The 25,176-nt window shown below is 37.7% G+C and overlaps 1 protein-coding gene across 1 annotated transcript in view; it reads right to left on the bottom strand.

Annotated features, from left to right (window-relative positions):
- Nucleotides 1-22,462, bottom strand: part of SOS2 (SOS Ras/Rho guanine nucleotide exchange factor 2) — an 80,485-nt gene extending 58,023 nt beyond the window's left edge. Inside the window, exons 1-2 of the mRNA XM_045567644.1 lie at nt 21,861-22,462; nt 1,214-1,339 (exon numbers count right to left, since the gene is read on the bottom strand). Of these exons, the coding sequence (XP_045423600.1) occupies nt 1,214-1,339; nt 21,861-21,947 (213 nt within the window). The 5' untranslated portion in view covers nt 21,948-22,462. The remainder of the gene's footprint in view (nt 1-1,213; nt 1,340-21,860) is intronic.
- Between the last annotated feature and the right edge of the window lie 2,714 nt (nt 22,463-25,176).

Here is a 25,176-nt window from a genome sequence, read left to right as displayed (position 1 = left end):
CCAGGAGTTCGAGGCTGCAGTGAGCACTGCACTCCTGCCTGGTGACAGAGACGGACCCTGTCTCTGAAAGAAAAAGGAGATTGATATTAAATCACTCTCAATCACTCCAAATTAAGACGTCCTTTTATACTAAAAGTTGTTGTCTTAAAGAAACAATCTTCAAAAGAAAGGTAAACAATAGGCCAAGCACAGTGGCTCATGCCTGTAATACTAGCACTCTGGGAGGCCAAGGCAGGAGGATCACTTGAGCTCACGAGTTTGAAACCAGCCTGAATAAGAGAGATACCCCGTCTCTACTAAAAATAAAAAAATTAGCCGGGTGTTGTGGTGCACGCCTATAGTCCCAGCTACTCAGCTACTCGGGAGGCTGAGGCAGGAGGATTGCTTGAGCCCTGGAGTTTGAGGTTGCAATGAGCTATGATGATGCCACTGCCCTCTACTCAGGGCAACCGAGAGAGACTCTGTCTCAAAAAAAAAAAGAAAGGTAAACATTATAGTACCAAGGAAAATTTTGAAAGCTGTAGTAACAGGTATTTCTAAAACTCTAAAATACTTCCAAGTAACCAAGGCAAAACAATTATTTAAGCACTAATTCACTATTTCTAAATTTCATATGAATGAAATCATACAACATGTACTCTTTTGAGTCTGGCTTTTTTTTTTTTTTTTGGCTACATAATGTCTATGAATTACAGCTATGTTAACGTACATATTAATAGTTTATTTTTTATTTTGTTACCAATTAATATTCCATTTTATGTACCTACCATATTTGTTTACACATTTTCTTGTTGAAAGAAATCTGAATTGTTTGATAGTTACTGTGTTTTGAGTCCTCTTTAAAATGCATTTGCCTAACCCCAGGTTATAAAGATATTCTCCAGCATTTTCTTCTAGAAACTTTATAGCTTCAGCTTTTATGTCTAAGGCTATAATCCATCTTGAATTAATTTTTGTCTATAGTATGAAATAGGTCTCAAATTTTTTTCTCTCATAAATTTATCTAGTTGTTCTAATACTTTTGCTGCTGAAGAACTTTCTTTCCTCAATGAATTGTTCTGATGTTTTTGTCAAAAATGAACTGGCCATATATATCACACATAGTTTCAGTGGTTTTAGTTTCCACAATAATTTAGAATGATACAGATTTGGATACAAAAATAAATTTGTACAGTGGTTCGGTGACTTTTTGAAATAACAAAATAATCTTTACCTCCACATCCTGAACAGTCCTGGGTTGGGCCATGCATAATTTATTAAGCAGCTGAAAAATCAGCTCTTCAATATAATATAGAGACTCTTCATTAGCTGAGAGAGTGGGATGTACTTGCTCCTGAACCTTTAAAAAAAAAAAAAGTTCTCAGTTAAATTACTGGCAAAATAATAGGAACTCAAAAATCAATGAGAATCTTATATATAATTAGTAATATTTTACTAGAATGGTTATTCAAAAACAGACATAAAACACAAAATTTTTAAAAACCTATGTATGTTGGTCTCCGTAAACTTCTCTTAACCCACAAGAGTAGTCGTTCTTAATGTTTTTTAGAAACTCTGAAAAATCTAAGTGAAGTTACTGAACCCTCTCTTTCCTTCCACCAAAAAGCATATATACATAAAATATTCTACACAATTTTGGAGGAATCATGGATACCCTTAAGTCAACTAATAAATTTACTAGAAGTCTATGCACTAGGTCATGAATCCCAATAACAGAGCTGCCTCTGAAAAACTATACTCCTTTACAAATCATAGAGGTGTTCTGTGAAGTAGGTGCTACTCAGCTTTTACAATGGCATACACTCCTTATTGTCATCATCTAGCTATGCTGAGCCTTTTTTGTTGTTAAATTTCTTAAAATTAGAATCCAGAAATCCATCCTAAAAAATAATCCAGTCTGACTGGATATAAGAAATACGGTAAATAATAGTGCTAGCATGTAGTAGGTGTCCTGTAAATATTTGTTGAAAGTAAGAATAAGAGAAGTATCAAACTTTTTATGGCATGGTATTAAAAGGATATCGTGCCACTGGCACAAAAAGTAATAGATAACTTAAATAGCCTAATAGTTAACTAAAGGTAATTAAGAAGCCTTCCCTAGGCCGGGCGCGGTGGCTCACGCCTATAATCCTAGCACTCTGGGAGGCCGAGGCGGGTGGATAGCTCAAGGTCAGGAGTTTGAGACCAGCCTGAGCAAGAGCGAGACCCCGTCTCTACTAAAAATAGAAACAAATTAGCTGGCCAACTAAAATATATATAGAAAAAATTAGCTGGGCATGGTGGCGCATGCCTGTAGTCCCAGCTACTTCGGGAGGCTGAGGCAGTAGGATTGCTTAAGCCCAGGAGTTTGAGGTTGCTGTGTGCTAGGCTGACGCCACAGCACTCACTCTAGCCCGGGCAACAAAGTGACACTCTGTCTCAAAAAAAAAAAAAAAAGCCTTCCCATAAAGACAACAGTATGAAGTTGACCATTTCATCTAAATTTTCAAAATTTAGCATAAAATTTTCCTTCATATCTGGATCACATGCTTACCACGAAATCAATCATTGCCAAACAATGAGTGGCCTAAGATTTGGGGCTTTACTGTTTCCTAAGGGATCCACACCAGAACAAAATCAGGGTTAAAAAAAAAATATTTAGCATAAAATGTGTACTATAGCCTCTTACATTTTATAAGTCTATAGGGTTTATAGTGAAGTATCTTCTTTCTTTCATTCATTCCTAATATTAGTTATTTGTGTGTTCACTCCTTTTCCTGATCAGTATCTCAGAGGTTTATCAGTTTTATTAATCTTTTCCAGAACCAACTCTTGGCTTTGTTGATCCTGTATTTTATGTTTGTTTTATATTTTATTTATTTCTGCTTCATCTTTGTTATTTCTTCTGCTTTTTATGTTTTTTCTTTTTTTTTTTTTGGAGACAGAGTCTCACTCTCTTGCCTGGGCTACAGTGCCGTGGCGTCAGCCTAGCTCACAGCAACCTCAAACTCCTGGGCTCAAGCGATCCTCCTGCCTCAGCCTCCTGAGTAGCTGGGACTACAGGCACTCGCCACCAGGCCCAGCTAATTTTTTCTATTTTTAGTTGTTTGGCTAATTTCTTTCTATTTTTAGTAGAGACGGGGTCTCGCTCTTGCTCAGGCTGGTCTCAAACTCCTGACCTTGAGCGATCCTCCCGCCTCGGCCTCCCAGAGTGCTAGGATTACACGCGTGAGCCACCACGCCTGGCCTGCTTTTTATGTTCTTTTACTAATGTCTTGGAATGGATACTTAACTCGTTATTTTCCAACCTTTCTTTTCTAATATGTATGTTTTCTCTAAGAACTACTTGTATGTTCTCTAAGAATATACTATGTATGTTTTCTCTAAGAACTCCTAAAAACCCACAGATTTTGATATGGAATATCTTTGTAATCATCCAGTTCGAAATACTGTCATCACTCAGTATCCCATGGGAGATTGGTTCCAGGACCCTGTGGATACGCAAATTCATGGATGCTCAAATCTCTAATATAAAATGGTGTAGTATTCACATATAACCTACACACATTCTCACATATACTTTAAATCATATCTAGATTACTTATAATACCTAATACAATGTAAATAGTTGTTATACTGTACTGTTGGTTCTAATTCTCTGGAGAATTCAGACTAATATATCCATGCAGGACAAAAATATTATACAGATAACTTATTTGAATTCATAAAAAATAAACTTTTATTTCTATGTACCAGTAACAAAGCTAGCAAATAAAATTTTTAAATAGCATTTACAATAGAATAGAAAATACCACACACCATGAGCCAAATCTTACAAAAGTACACACACTCCTAGGAAGAAAATTAGACTCTGAAAGAAATCAAAGATGTAAATAAATGAAATACCATATTCATGAATTATTATTAATTCATTAGTAATTAATATTTTAAATATATCAATTCTCCCCAAACTGACCCAGGAAGTTATAAAATCACAATCAGAACCAAGTAGGTTGTTTTGCTGACAGTGACAAGGTAATTTCAAAATGTATATGGAAATGCAAAAGGCTAAGAAAATTAGTCTTTTTTTTTTTTTCTTTTTTGAGTCAAAGTCTCACTCTGTTGCCTGGCTAGAGTGCAGTGGTGTCATGATAGCTCACTGCAATCTCAAAATCCTGGGCTCAAGGGACCCTCCTGTCTCAGTCTCCTGAGTAACTGAGACTACAGGTGCACACCACCACATCCAGCTAATTTTTGTATTTTTTGTAGAAACAGAGTCTCACTATGTTGACTCAGGCTGGTCTCCAACTCCTGGCCTCAAGCAGTCCTCCTGCTTCAGCCTCCCAAAGTGCTAGACTTACAGGCATGTGCCACTGTACCCAGCCAGTCATGTTACTGGGATTTATTACAATGCTATAGTAATGAACAATGTGATATTGGCATAAGGATAAAGAAACAGATCAATGGAACAGAAAGAGAATCTAGAAGCAAGCCCACATATATATGGACCCTTGATTAACAAAAGTGTAACAACAGAGTATGGGGAGTGGTGGGGAGTTGTGGGGGGGCAGGGGAAATGGATGAATAGTACGGAATAACTGAATACCCATAGGGAGAAAAATCAAACTCAAACCCTACTTCACACGTTATCAAAAATGAATCCTAGCTGGATTTTAGAGCTAATAAAGTTAGCTAATAATAGACCTAATAAAGTTCTGATAATGTAAAACAAGATAATATCCTTATGACCTCAGGATAGGAAAGAATTTCTTAAATAGGACACAAAAATTACTATCCATAAAGGGAAGAACTGATAAATTTTATATCATAATTTAATTCAATTTAATTTTTTTATGAGATGGGGTCTCACTCTTGCTTAGGCTGGTCTTGAACTCCTGGGCTCAAGCAATCTATCCACCTCAGCTTCCTGAAGTGCTAGGATTATACATTATACTTTAAAGCGTAAGGTTCATCAAAGACACCTTTAAGAAAGTAAAAAGGCAAGTTACAGAGTCGTGGAAGATATTTGTAACACATATAACAAAAGGATTCACATCCAGAGTTTATAAAGAACTTCTAAAAATTCAGTAAGAAAAAAATGATAAAAATCCTAATAGAAAAAAAGAGGGCAAAAAATATTTAAACTAGAACTTCACAAAAAAAGAAATTTAAATAGTCAATATACATTAAAAATGTGCTCTAGCTCTTTGGTAATCAGGGAAATGCAAACTAAACCACAAGGAAAACTATTACCCACTCATCAGACAGCAAAACTAAAAAGTCTAATAATACCAAATGTTGATGGTTATGTGGAGAAATGGGAACACTCACACACCACTACTGGATTGAGCAATAATAAACCATTTTCAATAACATTGCCGGCCGGGCATGCTGGCTCACACCTGTAATCCTAGCACTCTGGGAGGCCGAGGCAGGAGGATCGCTCGAGGTCAAGAGTTCGAGACCAGCCCGAGCAAGAGCGAGACCCCCGTCTCTACTAAAAATAGAAAGAAATGATCTGGACAACTAAAAATATATATATAGAAAAAAATTAGCCGGGCATGGTGGCACATGCCTGTAGTCCCAGCTACTCAGGAGGCTGAGGCAGAGGGATTGCTTAAGCCCAGGAGTTTGAGGTTGCTGTGAGCTTGACGCCACGGCACTCTAGCCCAAGCAACAGAGCGAAACTCTGTCTCAAAAAAAACAAAACAAACAAACAAACAAAAATAACATTGTCATTATCCACTAAAGTTCAAGATATGCATACCCTATGACTACGCAATTCCAATACAGGATATATACATTCAGGATCTATATATATATATATCCTTTAGAGCTATGCTGTCCAATATAACAGACACTGGCCACATGTAGTTACTGAATATCTGAAATGTAGCTCCACTGAATTGCAATGGGATGTAAGTGTAAAATATACACCAGATTTCAAAGATTTAGTAAAAAAAGTCAAATATCTCAATAATTCTTACATTAAATACATGGTGGAATGATTAGATTTATTGGGTTAAATAAAATATATTATTAAAATCTATTTTACCTGTTTTTTTCTTACTTTTTACATGTGCTATGAGAAATTTTAAATGACACATGTGGTTCACATTATTATTTCTATTAGACTGCTCTACAGAAAAGAGTACACGTTTACCAAAAGATATACACAACAAGGTTGAAAAGTAACATTACTAGTGATACTCTCCAAATCAGAAAAAAGTTCAAATATTCATCTAGAGTGGAATAAATTGTGACATATTCATACAGTGGAATATACACAGCCAAAAAAAAATTACAATAGTAACAACAACTTCATAAAATGTGCGTGCATCTTCAAAATATCATTGGCAGAAAGAAGTCACATAAAAAGAATACATACAATGGGATTCCATTCACAAAGTTCAAGATCAGACAAAATTAAACGATGGTGTTTAGGGACATACGCTTAGGTAAGAAAACTATAAAGAAAATCAAGTCAGTGATTACCATAAAAGTTGCTGCCTTTTGGAGGGTTATTTTGAGAACGCGCTGACAAAGTGCTATCTTCTAACCTCAGAATGGTTACACAAGTGTTCCTTAAACTGTGTATTTACCCTTTATGCATTTTCTGATTGTGTGTTACACTTCATCATAAATAAGGTTTTAAAAAGTTAGAGAATCATCTAGTAAACAAGAAATTATCAATAAAATAAGTCTGAAGGGTTCTCCTAGCACCCAACTCAATGAACAAAATTAAAATGTCAGAACACGGGAGTCAAAGAGAATATCCTATAAGACGGGGTATGCAGCAGGTAGGGGGAGGAGCGCATTCTATGCAAGAAGCAAACATTAGCTCCAGACTTCAACAGTAACAATAGAAGCTAAATGGCAATGATGTCCAAACTAGAATTCAAAATGCTAACAAATTATAAATCAAATGATAAAATGGAGACATTCTTAGATATAACAAGGTCAAAAATTTTATCTTCCACATATTCTTTCTCATTAAGCTTCTGTAGTCTGTGCTACACTAAAACAAGGGTATAAATCAAGAAAGAGAATATGGGATCTAGGAAATGAAGGGATCAATACATAAGAAAGGAAAAAATGTCCAGGATAAAGTGAAGGAAAATTATAGGATGGGAGCTATATGATAGGCATAAAAGTCACCAGTCCAGACTGGAGCAGGTCAGAAGGCTCTGGGAGAAAATGTCTCAAGAAGATGACATTGACAGTATCTGATGGGACTAAAAATATTGAGAGAATATTTAGATAACTGGTAGAGAGTTTGAGTTTGCTAATAAGTACAATACATAGAAAACTATACAAACAAGAAAACAAGAATAATTACTAACTGTAGTAAAAGGAAAAAGTTAGGAAAGCAAAAGTGGTTTAACTGTAAGTAGCATTCATAGTCATAATAATGTAAACTTTGAATATTAATCCAACCTAAATAAAGATATAACTATTGGGTGGGGGAGGGGGAGGCAGAAATCATGTATATGTGGTAAGGTGTGCCTGGTTGGAGGGGGGAGTGGATATGCATATTAAAGAATATTAAGTCCTTACCTTTCATGGTAGGAAGTCAACAGATAATGCCCAAAACAGAAAAAACAAAAAGGATGTGCGGTAGCAGCTCACACCTGTAATCCTAGCACTTTGGGAGGCTGAGGCAGGAGGATCGCTTTAGGTCAGAAGTTTGAGACCAGCTTGGGCAAAGCAGCAAGACCTCGTCTCTAAAAAAAATTTTTAAATCAGCCAAGTGTGGTGGTACATGGCCATAGTCCCAGCTATTTGGGAGGCTGAGCCAGGAGGATTGCTTGAGCCCAGGAGTTGGAGGCTGCAGTATGTTATGATGGCACCATTGCACTTTGGACGGAGCAACAGAATGAGATCCTGTCTCTATTTAATTAATTAATTAATTCAAAATAGGTTTGGGGGAAATAAATATTTCCTCTTACAGCCTTCAATTTTTTACCATGACAAGAGGAAACTTAATTACATCTTAAGTATACATCTCTACTGAATCAACAGAAGTAAAAAAGACTTTTTTTTTCCATATAAAATAAACATTTAGCTGGGCATGGTGGTGTGCCCAAAGTCTCAGCTACTCAGGAGGCTGAGGTAGAAGGACTGCTTGAGCTCAGGAGCTTGCGGCCAGCCTGGGCAACATAGCGAGACCTCATCTATCTATAAAACATTTATATTGCAACTGCAGCATAAGACTGTTTCTTATAACATCTTTTCATAAAAAGCCTCCCAAGGGCCCTACTCAGTAACAATGACTGCCGTGAGGATTAAGACAAGTGTAACTGGGATGGATTTTTTCCCCTGTGATTATGATTTTGGTAAATAACCTACAAAACAGCTTTAACACTAAGCATCAAAGTTTCTTATGCCAAACCTCTTAAGTTAATTTCAAATATGAAAACAGTAATAAAAATAAATATACACTGTTAAAATTCCACCCATAAATGCTCTAACAGTACATCAAGATAACAATGAAAGATACCCTTACTTTGCACTTCCCCAGTATTTACTACTCAGCATGCTAAGAGACAGTAAACATAAAATTACCACATCAGAATGAATTCACCTATCATATTTTTCTGAAACACTAGTCAGAAAAAGAGCAATTAAAATAATTTTCAGTCTTTAATAGTAGATTAACAAGTCAGACCTGTATTTTAGTTACATGGTATTTTCAAACTGCCAGAAGGCATTTCCTTACACATACACTGTAAATACTCGTAATACTATAAATCCATGTATAGACACACATAAAAGCATTTCAAATTATTTTTTACCAATAAACACTATATTTGACAGGTTACAGAAATGTAATTTCCTAATTTATATTTTTTGACTTTCCATATACACAATCAAAAATCATGCTATTGTATTTGTTCAATCAACTAATATTTGAGTTTCAAGTATAATGTGGAAATAAATCCCTTTGGCTACAAAGTCTGACTGATGTTTATATCAAATTCTTCATTCCATTGCCAAGAATTTTGCAAGGATGCAAATGTCTCAAACATCCATTAAGAATACTGGAAGTTTTTTCATTATGAATGAGTTAAAATTTAATTTAAAAAGAAAAATAAATTTCATTCTAAGAATATACACTAAAACTACAAAATACTGGTGATAGAAATTAAAGACTTAAATAAATGAAGAGATAAACTTTATGAGTTGGAAGACTCAACATTAAAATGTCAGTTCCTCTTAAGTGATCTACAGGTTTAATAAAATCCCAATCAAAATTCCAGAAAGCTTTTTAATAGAAATTGATATGCTGATTTAAAAATTCTTATGGAAATACAAAGATCCTAGAATAACCAAAACAAGTCTAAAAAAGAACAAAGTTGAAGAGCTAACACTACCTGATTTCAAGGATTTTTATAAAGCTACAGTAAATCAAAACAGTATCGTACTGATGTAATGATGAGCAAAAAGCCAGGCCTGGTGGCTAATGCCTACAATCCTAGCACTTTGGGAAGCCAAGGCAGGAGGATAGTTTGAGGCCAGGAGTTCAAGACCAGCCTGAGCAACAATTTGAGACCCCATCTCTATCAAAAAAAAAAAAAAATTACAAAAATTAGCCAGGTGTGATAATGTGCACCTGTAATCCCAGCTACTCAGGAGGCTGAGCCACGAGGATTGCTTGAGCCCAGAAGTTTGAGGTTGCAGTGATCTATGATGAACAGAGGAAGACTCTGCCTCCAAAAAAAGGATAAGCAAATACACCAGTGGAACAAAATAGAGAATCCACAAATATGGATGATTGATTTTTTTTTTTTTTTTTACCAGGCAGGGTCTCACTCTGTTGCCCAAGCTAGAGTGTAGTGACTCGATCATAGCTCACTGTAACCTCAAACTTGTGGGGTCAAGTGATTCTCTTGCCTCAGCCTCCTGAGTAGCTGAGTCTACAGGCTCATGCTATCAAGCTCATCTAATATTTTTATTTTTTGTAGAGAAGGAGTCTTGCTATGTTGCCTAGGCTGGTCTCAAACTCCTGGGCTCAAATGATCCTCCTGCCTTGGCCTCCCCAAAATGCAGGGATTACAGGCGTGAGCCACCATGCCCTGCTGGACAACTGATTTTTTATAAATGCACAAAGACCTTTTGCAAAGGAGAAAGGATAGCCTTTTCAATAAATGGTGGTAGAACAAGCAGATATCTATATGTAAAAAATGAAACATACATATACAAAACTATCACACCACATATAAAACTTAATTTAAATGGATCATAGCTCTAAACATAAAATCTAAATTATAAAACTTCTAGAAAAAAAAATAAGAGAAAATTTTTGAAACCCTGGCTTAGGCAAAGATTTCTTATATATGACACTAAAGACACAGTCTCTAAAAAAAATCAAATGGATAGACTGGACTTTATAAAAATTAAAAACTTTTGCTCTTCAAAATATAATATTAAGAGAACAAAAAAAAAAAACATGCTACAAACTGGAAGAAAATCTTTGTACAGTATATACTTGACAAAGAACTTGTATCCAGACATGCAAAGAATTCTCAAAACTCAGTAAGAAAACAACTCTGCAAAAATAGGCCAAAGACCTGAACAAACACTTTACCAAAGAAGATATGTGGATGGCAAAGAACACAAAAGATGGTCAACATCACTAATCCCTAGGGAAATGCAAACTAAAATCACAAGATACCATTACACTGCTATTAGAATGGCTAAAATTAAATTACCAAGTGTTGGCAAGAGGAACTGGATCTCTCATATACTGCTGGTGGGTATGTAAAACAGTACAACTACTTTGGAAAACATCTGATAGTTTCTCAAAAAGTGAAACATCTACCTACTATTTGATCCAACCACTCTTTGGTAATTACCCAAGAGAAAAGGAAATACATATACAAAGACTTGTACACAAATGTACATAGCAGCTTTATATGTAATAGTCAAAATCTGAAAACCCAAATGTCCATCAGCAAGTGAATGGACAAACTGTAGTATACCTACATAAGGGAATACTACTAAGCAATGAAAAGGAATGGACTATTGATACATGCAATAACATAAATGAATCTCAAAATAATTATGCTGAGTGAAAGAAGCCAGACAACAAAAGAGTATATACTGCATGATTCCATACCTATAGTGATGGAAAGCAGATCAGTGATTGCCTTGGGATGCAGAGTGGGAAGAGATGGGAGGGAGAATTACAGAGTCAAGAGGAAGTTTATGGGGCTGAAGGGTATGTTAACTACCTTTATTTTGATTGTTTCACTGTGTGTATATAAAAACTTATCAAATTGTACATTTTAAATATATGCAGTTTATTGTATGTCAATTATATCCCCAATAAAGCTGTTAAAAATAGTATTAAAAATATAATATTCTAAGGTAAGATTTTTCTGATCAGAGTGTATAATCAAGAATTAGAACCATAGTTGTAATACTATAAACTCATTAAGGTCAGAAACCATTTGTTTTTGGTTTCTTCCCCCTATTTCTCCACCCCTATATTCCTAACACACAGGTAGCCTACTACCGTGTCATTAAAGGCAGGGTCCCCTGCATAAAGAAAGCACTAAGTAAATACTTGCTAAATAGATTCATGGAGCAAACCAATTTCTTGGCCTCACTGCAATTATATGGAGACTGGAAAAAATTTTAAACTCCATAAAATTTGTTTTTATTCCACTGGATATGTACCTGGAGACTCAGTTATCTCATATAACATTATAAATGAGGGAATTTCCACTGTTTCTCTATTCCTACTGTCTACAAATATTCACTTCTCACTTAAAGTCAGGGATCTTAATTAGGTGCTTTCTTGACAGGTTTTCACAATGTTTTATTTAGGTTTATTTAAAATGCAAGTAAGTACAGGCCAGGAATCTCATTCTATTTAACTTACTATTAGGTGAGAGCTTACCATAAAACAATTATATAAGAAAGAATATTAGCTGAAGCAGAAACTTTTGTCATCAAAATTTTCCTTGAATGAAATGAAAGGACATATGATCTCTAAGTATCTTCCCATAAAGGACGGCAAAAGCCTACAAAACCAAAACAGTATAGGTTAGATCAATGGTTCCCAACTTGTTTCAGTGGCAGAGCATTTGGAAGCCAGTGTTACTTGCAGAACATAAAATATTAAGACACTTATATTTCATCATAGTTAGCAGGGACAATGTTAGTAAAAATAACTATAAAACTTAAAATCAAACTATAGGCACACATTCATAAGAAAAAAACAAAAGGCATGATAAGCCATTTTCCCTTTAAAACCTCTGTATCTCTTCATTTATTTTATAATCTCCCACTACCCACTCACTAGCAAGTAAACTGCAGCAGACACCAAAATTTTTTTTTAATTATGAGAAAAAAACAAAATAGAAAAAAATAATAATATTGGTGCTTTTTTCCCTTGTGAACTGGGAAAAGATCGTTATTACTTTGTTTTATGCTAAGTTTAAAAATCCCTGGGCCAAACAGCCACGTCTACCAGCATACTACCTAGAGTACCATATGTACTCTTTCTTAAAGAAGACCTGCCTGACAAGGAGCTTGCACACAAGGGGGGAGCAAGTTCGCCTTTCTCACTTTTCCTTTCACAATTGCCCTCCTCCCACTTTTCTGAAGAAAGGCAGATCTCTCACTTAGCCTAAAACTCACTATGGTATGTTGTTCTAGGGTGCAAAAAATAAATAAATAAATTCTAGGACACTAAACAAAGACAATTATGAATATTTTCATTTAAATATATTACATTTCCCATCTCTTAGCCTACTGTCAAAAAATCCTCCGGAGGCGATAGGCCCATGAAAACAAAGAAAAAAGAGCATCTTTAAGAAATATTTAAGGCAATATTATAACACCTTCATTTAGGAGAAAAAATCAAAAGCATGCTTTCATACCTTACCTATCTGTCTTACTATTAATATTTGAATTCAGAAATGGTGGGCATACAGCAGATAGTAACATTCATTTGACTTAAAAAATTAAATCAGACTTTGTCTGACAAAAGACAAATATGACTAGAGTGGCTGGCTTAAAAATTAAAACTGACTTCACTAATGAGGTCATGTGGTAGATATTTTCCATAAAATAATGAGTTTGGTAATCAGAATTCCAAGATGGCCCCCAAAATTCCCACCCCCTGGTATATATGCCCTGTATAGTCCCTTCTCCTTGAATATGGGTGGAACCTGTGAATATGATGGGATATCATTCCTGTGATTAGGTTACCATACATGGCAAAGGCAGCTAAGGTTTTTATGAATTGACTCTGAGTTCATCAGAAAGGAGATTATCCTGGGTGAGGCTGACCTAATCAGATGAGTCTTTAAAACTGGTCTAGAAGTATGAGATAAGGGGTAGTAGCAGATGCATTCCGGTTGACCTTGGAAGAAGCAAACTGACATATTATAGTAAGTGTCATGTGGCAAGAAATGGCAGGTGGCCTTTAGGAGCTCAGTCCTGTAACTGCAAGGAAATAAATTCTGCCAATAATCACATGAGCTTGGAAGAAGAGCCCAAACCTCAAATGAGACCACAGCTGCAGCCAAAACCTTCACTTCAGCTTTGTGAGACCCTAAGCAATGTCCAGCTACACTGTGCCTAGACTTCTGACCTACAGAAACTGTGAGATAATAAACAGGTTTTATATTAAGCCAATATGTGATAATTTGTTATCCAGCAACAATAACACAATGGGCTAGGTCTGCAGCTCCAAAAATTCAAGGAAAATATATTTAAAGAATGCGATAAGATAAAGTGCATTTTATCAATAAATATTGTCTTGGCTAAACTGTACGGAAGTTAATACTGTTTTATTGTCCCAATTTTTCTTCAGTATATTGGATTAAACAAAGTACTCTAAAGACCAGATAACAAATTATTTTCCAGGCCAGGTGGTTTCCAATTTTTTACCTTAAACAAAACTGAAGGAGAACCCAACTGAGTTGCTGGTAGACAGATCATTAAAAATCATTTCTGATGATAGATTTACTATATAATTTGAAAGAATTATATAATTTGGCATATAATTTGAAAGAAGCTTAAAAATTGGGTTTGATTGCTTTAAATTTTTCTTCTATTTATGCTAACAAGGGTTCTCAGGGCTTATATTTATAAAGTGGAAAACAGGAATAGAACTGATGCTGAACTCCAATTCACTTTGGCTAGACTCTCTCTCTCTCTCTCTCATTATAGCATTAATATTCACCCATGAAACATGAACTAATTTAAAAATAATGCAAACAGTTACATAGATGTTATTGAGAACTGCATATTCAATAAAGCTTTATGGTTATTAATTATTTTTCAAAATTCATGACATTTGTATGTCTTTGACTATGTCCTATCAACTCAAGATCAATTCAAAAGGAAGGTCTTAAAGCTTTATGATCATAGGAGAAATCTTTAAAAATTCAATATATGGACTTTTTGTTGTAAAGAAGTATTAATACAAAGGAAGGATCAATCAAAGACTTTTTTTTTTTTTTTAGAGACAGGGTCTCCTCTGTTGCCCAAGTTGAAATGCATGGTACAATCATAGCTCACTGTAAACTCCAACTCCTGAGCTCAGAAGATCCTCCTTCTCTACCTCCCAAGTAGCTAGGACTACAGGCACATGCCACTGCACCCTGCTAATTTTTTAAAACATTTTTTTGTAGAGACAGAGTCTCCCTATGTTGCCCAGACTGGTCTCAAACTCCTAGCCTCAAGTAATCCTCCTGCTTCAGGCTCCCAAAGTGTTGGGATTATAGGTGAAGCCATTGTACCTGGCCAATCAAAGATTTTTTACCAAAAAGTATTATATTAGAATATAATTGGCCAGGTACAGTGGCTCACACCTGTAATCCCAGCACTTTAGGAGGCCAAAGTGGGAGGGGATCACTTGAGGCCAGGAGTTTGAGACCAGCTTGGGCAATAGCATGATCTCGTCTCTACAAAAAATTAAAAATTAAAAAAATGAGGCAGACATGGTGGCATACACCTGTAGTCCCAGCTACTCCAGAGGCTGAGGCAGGAGGATCATTTGAACCCAGGAGTATGAGGTTGCAGTGAGCTATGATGATTCCACTGCATTCTAGCCCAGGCAACAGAGCTAGATCCTGTCTCAAACAATAAAAAAATTTTAATTTAGAATATAATTATGTGGGAGAAGCAGAATGAAAAGTTCACAGAGAAAAAAAGAACAATGTAAAATTTCCAACTGTTAAAAAAACTTTGTCATGTGTATTTTAAAAGGATGATAGTAACCAATTATTTGGGCACTTAGATTCCATTTGAAACACTTAAAAGATTGATGAACTGTTTTACTTTAAAACATCAATATTTATAACACATATAAAATTATATCCACTACAACTGTTTAAACTTAAGATGAAAATTTCTAGATGTCAACATAAAAATGTACAAGTTTTTCAAAATTCTTTTGGAGATACACAGCAAAAAAGTTAGAAAACTCCCAGTTTAGGAGAAAGAATCAAGAAAAGATTCAGTGTTGATTAGATGTAAGCCTGGTTTGAGAAAAGGGGGAAGATGATGATTAGGTTTCTGGCTTGAGAACTGGATATACCATTTATACTGAAGATGCAGGTTTATGGGAGAAAATAACAGCTTGGTTTATACTTTGAACATCTGTGAACAGTTATGTGAGACTGTCCAGGAAGCAGAGGGATGTAGCTGTTTCAGATAGGCTGCCCGGGTAGGCCTCTCCAAGAAGAGGATGTTTGACTATCAAGACCTGAAGGAAGCAAAAGGGCCAGCCACGTGATTATCTGAGGGAACGGCATTTCAGGCAGAAGATACAGAAAGTACAAAAGTCCTTAGACTAAAACATGCCTAAGTGTTACAGGAACAAGAAAGCCAGTGTGGGGCAGGAGTAGAGCAAACAAGGTACAGCAGTAAATGAGGTCAGAGTGGGGGGAAGGGAACACTACCAGAACGTACAGGGCCTAGCAGACCACTGAGAGGACTTGAACTTCTATTCTGAGTGCTAAGAAAATTTTGAACAAAGGAGTAATGTGATCTCACTTATCTCTATTATGCTGAGAAAAAACTGAATGGAGCAAAAGTAGAAGAGAGGAGACCAATTAAAAGGCTTTCTCAGTACTCCAGGAGATTGGTGATGATGACTTGATTCCAAGTGGTAAAAGCAGAAAAGTCTAAAATGGTGACTGAATACAGTTATAGTCTGAAGTAGAGCTAAAAGGATTTGCTGACAGATTAGATGTGTAGTCCAAAAAAAAAAAGAAAAGAAAAGAAAAGCAATATTCAAGAATAATTTAAGATTTTGAGTTTGAGCAACTAGAAAGATGAAGTAGCCATTTACTGATACAGGAACAACTACAAAAGGAACGAGTTTTGTGGGGAAGAGAAGTTGTTCAGTATTGGTTGAGATCCCTATGTGGGAGGATCGAGAAAAAAGTTGGATATCCAAGTTTAGGAGACAGGTCTGAGCCAGAAATATAAATTTGTAAATTATTAAATATAGGTGATATGTGAAGCAATGAAGCTGGGTGGGATCGCCAAGGGAGCAAGTGTAAATAGAAATAGAAGTCTAAAAACTAAGCTCTGAGGAGGTCAGAATGATGTGGTCAGGAAGATGAGAAGGAATCAAAAAAGGAGAAGACCTAGAAGGAATATCCAGAGAGAGAGGAAAAAAAAAACAGGAGAGTTCGATATTCTGGAAGCCAAATGATGAACAGAATTCCAAAAAGAGAAAGAGATCAACTGTCAAATGCTGCTAATGGGTCAATTAAGAAACAACTACAAAGTACTTTGTAAGTAAGAGGTAGTGTTTGAATTTGCAAAATGGTTTAATGAAGAAAACTAGGGTACAGGAAACTTTACTTGGAAGAGCTAATATCAGTGGCTCTTATCTAGATCATTGATGTTATTTTCATTGCACTGATTTATTTCCACATGTTAAAATGTGAAGTGAATAACACTTTATACATTTCAAAAAGCTTTCTATTTACTATCGCATGATTTTATGCAAAAGAGGAAAAGAACTTTAGGTTGTTAACTGTTAACGTGACTACATGAGATAATGCTAAATCCATTAGTTAACATTAAAATTCCTTTCTGACTCAAATATTCAGGCTAATAGAGGATATAATCAAACTACTATTCCCTAGAAAGAGAGGCCACAGTTAATATAAAAGACATATACTTGATCTATGTCAAGTGGCAACACAGGTAATGCTCTGGATAGTCAGCATAAAACACTTTAATGGAATATTATTGCTCCAAATATACCATACCAAAATTAAACTTAAAACAGAAGAAGGCTACTAAATCATGGTTGACAGGAAGCCAAATGCAGCAAGTTAAAATGCATTCCTAATGCTCATCCAGTTCTGGCTGAACCCCTTGGGTCAGTTTGGGTCATTATTAGTTTGGAATAATTCCAAATGACTCTCTCAAGTTCTGTTGTTACATTCAAGTAGCTTTAGGAAATCCAGAACAGGCCTCATGTCACAGAACTCACAGGGTCTCTAATCAGTTTCTGGCTTTGACTTGGAGTAATCTTTTCAAAAAGCAATTCTGATTAAGCTAATATAGTTACTTTGTACATAAATGATAACCCTACAGAACGACGTATTCTCAGGCACCAAAGACCTAAACTCGGTGTACCAATAGTCTGCTACACTGGCCTCATCTCCTCATTCTCTTGGTTCTTTAAAACAAGTCATGTACCTACCTTTCCCTCAGCCTCAAATCCTTTTCTCCCCTTTGTTTTGTTAATTCCTATTGCTCTTTCAGATAATTGTTTAATTCTTTATTATCTGTCTCTCCCAGGCCTCTCTGCCACGGCCATTTAGAATGGAAGCTTTATGACAGCAGGGGCCTCGATACATCCTTAGTATCAAGAATAGCACTTGCCCTAACACATGGGAGGCACTCAGTAATATATTTGAATATATCCTCTAGAACACAGAACAAATGTTACTTCCTTAAAGAAGGCTTCTTTGACTCCCTTATATTTTAGTGATACCAACTTCATTCTCTCAAATCACCCTATACTTTTCTTGTGGGCCCCAGGCAATCTTCTAAAGTGAATTTCCAATAAACATTGGTACAAAGGCAGAAACACTAGAATTTCACAAAAGCATTTCTGAATCAAAGCCCTCACCCTCTTTTTTTCCTTGCCATGGACAGCTTATTAATTAACCCAGACAGTCTCTCACACCTCTTGCTTTTCAGACAGATATCTAAGAGCAAACTGTCCTGGGGTGGGAGGTGGATATTTACCCTAAATCAAATTAGACTCAGGAACAAAGTAACTCAACCAATTCTTTCTACCTCTCTCTGACATTTGTAACTACAGGTGGCAAGACAACATTTACTTTTCCATGGCTAGCCTGGTGAAGAACACCTTACCAAAAAGGCATCGACAAGTGGTAACACAGTAATTCTTTGGATAGTCACCACAAAACACCTTAATGAAGTATCAGGGACTGAAAAACCTGATAAAATGATTTTAAGGCATATTTCCCATATGAAGAATGCCGATTTATCTCAGCACACAATCAAACAACAAGCACAAAGTACCAAAGGCATTTCAAAGACAGAGACTAATAAACTACATTTACAAATATATCCATGCTCTTTCCCCCCCCAAGTAATATGATAGCTTCAGTGTTCTTGGGGAGTAGTGGTGAAGGCATTTATATTCCTGGTTCTTTTAGGGAAGATACATAATTTAGCAGTAATGTAACAATCCATGTATTATTATCCATTAGTAATGTCATTTCACTCTGTTTTGTAGCTCTCTGTGTTTTTAAATGTCCTGGGTGAGGTTGACTAATATTTTAAAAGTTAAAGAACAAACAAGTTAAAGACCACATTTCTATTTCTGAAATTATTTTTCCATAAATCTATTTTTCAATCTTTATGCTTCTACATAATGCAATGAAACTTAATGTTTTTTTAACATCCCTTCCATTTTCAATGTTGACAAGAGTGATTCTGCCAAATATATATACACATATATATTCAGTTTCCATAAAAATTAACCAAAACTTGAAAAATAAACAAAAGAGAATAGTTAAGTACTTTTCAGTGCAGTGCTATCCTTGAACCATTGGTTACTTTCTATTGACTGGGCTATTTTACAAACCTATAAGATTAACTTACAGGTTTTTGGCTGGTAGAGATGCAAATAATTTTTATCCAGTGAAAAAACTTATCCTTTTATGTTCTTTTAGGATATTAGCTAATTCTGTATCTAACCCAGCAATCTTAATATTCCCTTAATAAATTGCCTATACCTACCTCCTCAAATTTTCAAATGAAGTGGCTTTAACATTGTACTAGTTCCCTCATTAAGTAATGAATTAAATCAAAATCACTGATACAAATTCATTTACATATGCATGAAAGTCATGACTTCACCTTTCTAAAAATTATATTTTAACAAATTTTTGGAGGTTCCACCAAGATGCCCAAGTGGACTAACCTGACAGAGCTGATTAAACTACATTGCTCCTTTCACAGACACACAAAAATATTCCTTACAGCTGAGCTCAGAAATATCTCATTTACATAAACCAAAACCTCAAAATTTAGAATTTTCAGTCTAAATGGTAAATATCTTTATAACAGGGCCTTGGCTTTTTAAAATTTGTCTTTGTATTCTTAGTGTCCAGCATGGTGATGAGTACCTAAAATGTGTTTAATAAACATTAAGTGACTGAAGGAAGGTAGAGTACACATGTTCAATGGGAACACCAACTGAAGGAAAGAAATATTACAGTCAAACCTAGTAGTCTTTTGTAACTATCTGGTCAGCTGGAGGAGGAAGCCAAGTTCTAGATGCTCTGAATGTAAAGACAGAGCCTCCCCCAAAATGGCAGAAATTCTGACTGTACAAAGATATGGGTGGCAGATAAATATCAGAATTTAAAACTTCCTGCAAAGAAAGAGTGGACCTCTAACTCTTTAAGAGTTACAAATCTTAGCAGACACTACAAGCCTAAAAGTTGCAATGTCCCAAATACCACAAAACTGGACATAATCCGAATTACTTTCACTAAAAATTTTCCAAAAATATAAAAAACATTTTCCGTAGGAATGTATCTCAATTCTATAATAACACTAAGTTAATAAATTAATAGAAATTGCTGTTTTAAATTCACATCAAAAGACTGAATTTTCTTAGATGTGTTTATTTCATAAACAAAGCATATGTCAGAATTGTGGAATATGATAACATAATGTCCACAAGGCACTTGAGTTCTAGGAAAACAAGCACAACATATAAATGCAAAGTAATAGCACCAAAGCAATGAATTAGGACTGGAAAATAATCCTGGCTTTGTTTCTTGCCTAACCTGAAAAAGTAAATCTATATCTGTTTGTGAAGGATTCTGAAGTCAAAGCTACCTACTGAGTAAATTATGCAACACATATTGAAATACTATTTGTTACCAGACAGTTCTAATGAATGTATACCTGCATCACATTGCCAACAATATAGACCTACATGATAACTGCACTAACACTACTGCATGGTCAAAGGGCTAATTACTAGGTAAGCATTTCCCCCTTTACTTTTAATTCAGACCAGAGTTCATTATCACTACTCAGCACACTTTTCATTGCTTTCCCAGAACTGGGCTGCACATGGAAGGAAGGTCAATTTAACTTAATACTTTAGCACCTGGCACACCAGTGAAACGATAACTGTTTAAGCTGCCTCTAGTCACCTCCACCAAGTTCTTTAAAAAGACATGACTTAATATTTGCCCCAAGGAAAGCAATACCTCCTTACAAGAATTATGAAAATATTGGAAATCTGAAACTCTCAGTGCATGGAGAAAATGTTTTTACCTTCAAAATACACTACTTTCTTTCATTTACAGACATTTAATGTGTGAAGATTTATTTTTTAAGTGCAGTCTTTTAAATTAATCTTTTTCCCCTTTATTACTTTAAAATTTATTCTTGGTTACTTTGCACAAAAGGCAGAAGGGACTAAGTTTGCATCAATGGCAAAGAGAGCCCCTACTCAGCAGGCACATAGCTAATCTTGCACCCATTTACAGTTTTTAAATTTGTCCTGACTTTGTAAAAGGATTTATTATAAAAATGATAGTATGGTTATCACCTAAATTACACAGAGGAAGACTGACACCATCTACAGGAGAGATGCACCTTAGCAATGCATCCAAATTTGAAAGATTGATTTGTATAACCTGTACCTTTTTTGTTTCTTAAAACGATTCCAAGTTCTAAATTGCACCCAGTGAAGAAACTGACCAAATTTTATAAGGTAAATCTCTTGTAAATACGTAAGACACTTTTTTGCAGGAAGTGGAGAGGCGCTTTAAATTTACCTCAAGAACCATAAAATGAATACATTTCACACATGTGAAACATCCATGTTACAAAAAATCATTGCCTCATAAGTGAGTGGACACCCTTGACAAGCAAATTGCTTAGGGGGAACACTCCCAAAGAACTTAATTAAAACTAATTACCCGGCCTGAAAATGTGCTTTTGTTTTAGAAACTGTCTAAATACCAGCGGGACTTTCTCCTGCCCGAATCCAGCCTGAGGACAACAAATTGGTCAACGGCGGAAGTTGCCTGACGAAATTACTGCAACATAAAATCCAGTTTTATGATCATAACAAAACCTTCCTTCCGGGACCACGCAAAAAAAAAAAAAAAAACTTGCGAAAACGTCCTTCTGGATGCAACAGGCAATTATGAGCACCCCCGTAGCCAGCCAAACAGCAACAGTTCGGCCCTGGGGACTCGATACTGGGAGGACGAGCTGCTCCCCGTTAGAATCTCGGGGGGCCGCGGCCCGGGCACCCCGCCCGCCTGCCGCCCGCTCGCCGACGACGCCCCGGCACCTCCCTCGGCCGCCCCGGCCCCAGCACTGACCTTCCGCAGGGCCGAGACCAGCAGTCCCCGCCATTTCGGACTGTTCTCCTCGCTGAAGAACTCGTAAGGCTGCGGCGCCTGCTGCATGGCCCCAGCGGCAGCGCCTCCGCATCGGGGGCGGCCCGCGGGCCGAGCCGGGCCGGTGGCCTGACAGGCAGGGCGCGGGCCGCCTCGCCTCGCCTCGCCGGCGGCCGCCGCCTCCCGCCCGGGCCGAGGCTACGGCCGAGGCGGCTCGGAGGCGGCGCCGGCGGGGCCCCAGAGGCGGCTTCCTCGGCCGGGCGGCCCTCGCCCCGCGAAGCGCCGGCAGAGGAAGCGCGGCGGCCCGCGGGCCCGGGCGACCTCCTTTCCCCGCGGCGCTGGCCCGCTGCTCGGGCGGCTCCTCCGCCTTTGTCTGGGTTCGCAGCCCGGCGGGGGTACCGCCGGCCTGGCCCCCGCCCGACTCCCGCTACGGCCGCGGCGGGCGGTGAGCGGCGGCGGCTGCTCGTCTCCTCATCGCCTCATCCCCGCCCTCACGGCCGATACCGCCGCCCGGCCCGGCCCGGCCGAGTCACCTCCAGAGGGCCCTGGGGGCCGACCGGGCGTGCGCGTCGGGAGAGCCAGCCCCACTCTGGCGCACACGGTGCGGGCCGCCGCCGCCGCCCCTTCAGCAGCCGCGCAGAGCGCCCCGGGGCCGCCGCCGATCGCCGGGTCCCAGCAGTCGCGGCTCGGCCCGCCCCCTCGGCCCAGCGCTCATTATCCCGAGTCGCCCGAGAAGCCCTGCACGGAGCATGCGCGCCGCGGAGCGGGCAGAGGCGCCGGCCAGGCGCGGGGTGCGGGGCTCGGGGGGGGCCTCCGGGGGGAGAGGAGTCCGCCTCTCCCGGGGGCTTTGCAGGGGGCCTGTTCCAGACAGACTCTCCAACTTATGCATATGCTCCCTCCTCTTGACCTTCCTAAGGCAATCCTGACTCCGTGTCACTTGGCGCGTCTGAGTCCCGGGACTGCAGTCGTGCGTGGCAGTACAGGGATTTGGAGAGAATAAGGGCATTCAGGCGGGACACAGTATTTAACGTATTTGTGCTCTACTTGGCTTCTTTGTTTATATATGTACTGTATGTGGATACAAAGTGTATACTATATGTAGCATATAGTTACTATGTAGGAGATAGTAACTATTTCATACGGTGGTGGTGTGGGGACCGAAGCATGAAAAGAAAGCACACGGTGGTAAGGCCAGAAGAGGCAAAAGACAATGATGTTGATCAAGCTTGAACTTAAAGATCTTTGACTTGCACGAACCCGTGTGTTTACAGAATCATAACGTTTTTGTAAAACTTTCGAAAGATATTTTCTTTATCATGTCTTCAAATTGTGCAGGCTTCAGGTACTGCAAAACCTGGATCCACCCGTGGGATGCGCTTACACTCATTAGCAACCCAGAAAAGATCTGACATTAAGCTTTTCTGAACTGAAGAGGCATAGACTTTGGAAACTATATCATTAGCACAAATTTCATCCCTCTAAAGATGCTAAGCACATGATTTTTAACAGGTTGTAAAGAAGACAGTCATTTATTTACTCCCTGTCCTCAGCCACCAGCAGTGAGGAAGGGAAAGGGAAGAACAGAGTGCAAAAAATTACTCAGTGCCACAATTCAGTTCCAGGATCAGTAGCTAAGCAATTATTCTCCCCAAATCACGCACCATTTTGTCCTTTTGGCAAAATCAGTAAGGCAAAGTTGGAAAACTTAAGAGATCATTTTTCTAATCCAAGTATCCACTAAGTCAAGAATGTCCTCTAATAAATGGCCACATCCATTCCCATGTCCTTAGGATAAAAGATAGGACAGTAAAACCCTTGTATTTCTCCAATTAATCTTTCCATCTGTGAGGGCAAAGACTTTGGCTTATATGAGGGTCCTTATTTTCTCTCCTATTCCCAGACCCCAGCTATAAACTACTAGAATGTCAAACTACTAGGCTGTGACTGTATTTTCTCATAGGAGAGTAAAGTTGTTAGTGAGAAGTTTCATTCTTGGCCAAGGATACTGGAAGGCTTCTTTGGGCCAAATCTGGCCTGACGACACATTTTGTTTAGCTAAGGCTGTATTTAAATTTTTTAAATTGTTAACATTTTAAAATCAAGAGATTTCATATAAAAATCTGTATTTCCAGCTTCACTTGACAAAGATCTGGCAACACTGGGCCCTACTGCATTCGTGCAAGGGAATAATCAGCAGACGCTGGGTAGTGGCTGCCCTGTTTAGAAAAGTATGCTGTCCCATTTCCAGTTGGCTATACTCTCCACCTGGCACTCTTCACCCTTTTATGTAACCTGCCTAGTCTCTACAGGCATCTGAGTTGTGATCTCTGGGCTAGGCAAACAGAAATTTGATCCACGTGCATGTGGAAAATAATCCAAGAATGACAGCAGTCAAAAGTTTCCCAACCAGACAAATGGGCCATCTAGAAAAAAATGTTGGATCCATATCCTGCACTCTACACTCGGATAAACTCCAGATATGTCGAAGATTTAAATGTAAAAAATAAAATGAGAAAATAATTTGTTTATAACCTCAGAGTGCAAAAGATCTTTTTTCACTGTTATACAAAATCTAGAAGATTGATAAATTTGATTTTTAAAAATGTATGGCAGAAAACATCACCTCTAGATAAGCCTAAAGGCAAATGACAAACTGGAAAATATATCTGCAACTGATTTTTTTTTTTTTTTTCGAGACAGAGTCTCAGGCTCTGTTGCCCGGGCTGGAGTGCCATGGCGTCAACCTAGCTCACAGCAACCTCAAACTCCTGGGTTCAAGCAATCCTACTTCCTCAGCCTCATGAGTAGCTGGGACTACAGGCATGTACCACCATGCCCGGCTAATTTTTTCTATATATATGTATGTTTTTAGCTGTCCATATAATTTCTTTTCTATTTTTAGTAGAGACGGGGTCTCGCTCTTGCTCAGGCGGGTCTGGAACTCCTGAGCTCAAACAATCCACCCGCCTCGGCCTCCCAGAGTGCTAGGATTACAGGCGTGAGCCACCGCGCCTGGCCTGCAACTCATTTTTGAAGTTACTTTCCCTAACGTATAGAAAAGCTCCTACAAATAAATAAGACTAAAACTAAAAAAGAAAAAAAAGGAAAAGGGAGTTCACAGAAAAAAATATAAATGTCTCTTAAACATATTGAAGATGCTCACTTCACTTATTTTTTAAAATGTAAATTTAAGTTATGCTATCATTTTTCACCTATTAAAATATTAATAGCATAGACCAAAAAGTTTGATTACACACTACGATGGTGAAGATATGAGGAAACAGGCATTCTAATTTCT

This window comes from Lemur catta, chromosome 1, assembly GCF_020740605.2.
Source record: "Lemur catta isolate mLemCat1 chromosome 1, mLemCat1.pri, whole genome shotgun sequence".
Lineage (NCBI taxonomy): Eukaryota > Metazoa > Chordata > Mammalia > Primates > Lemuridae > Lemur > Lemur catta.
The sequence above is the reverse complement of the archived record's forward strand: the minus strand, read 5'-3'. Positions and strand labels throughout refer to the sequence as shown.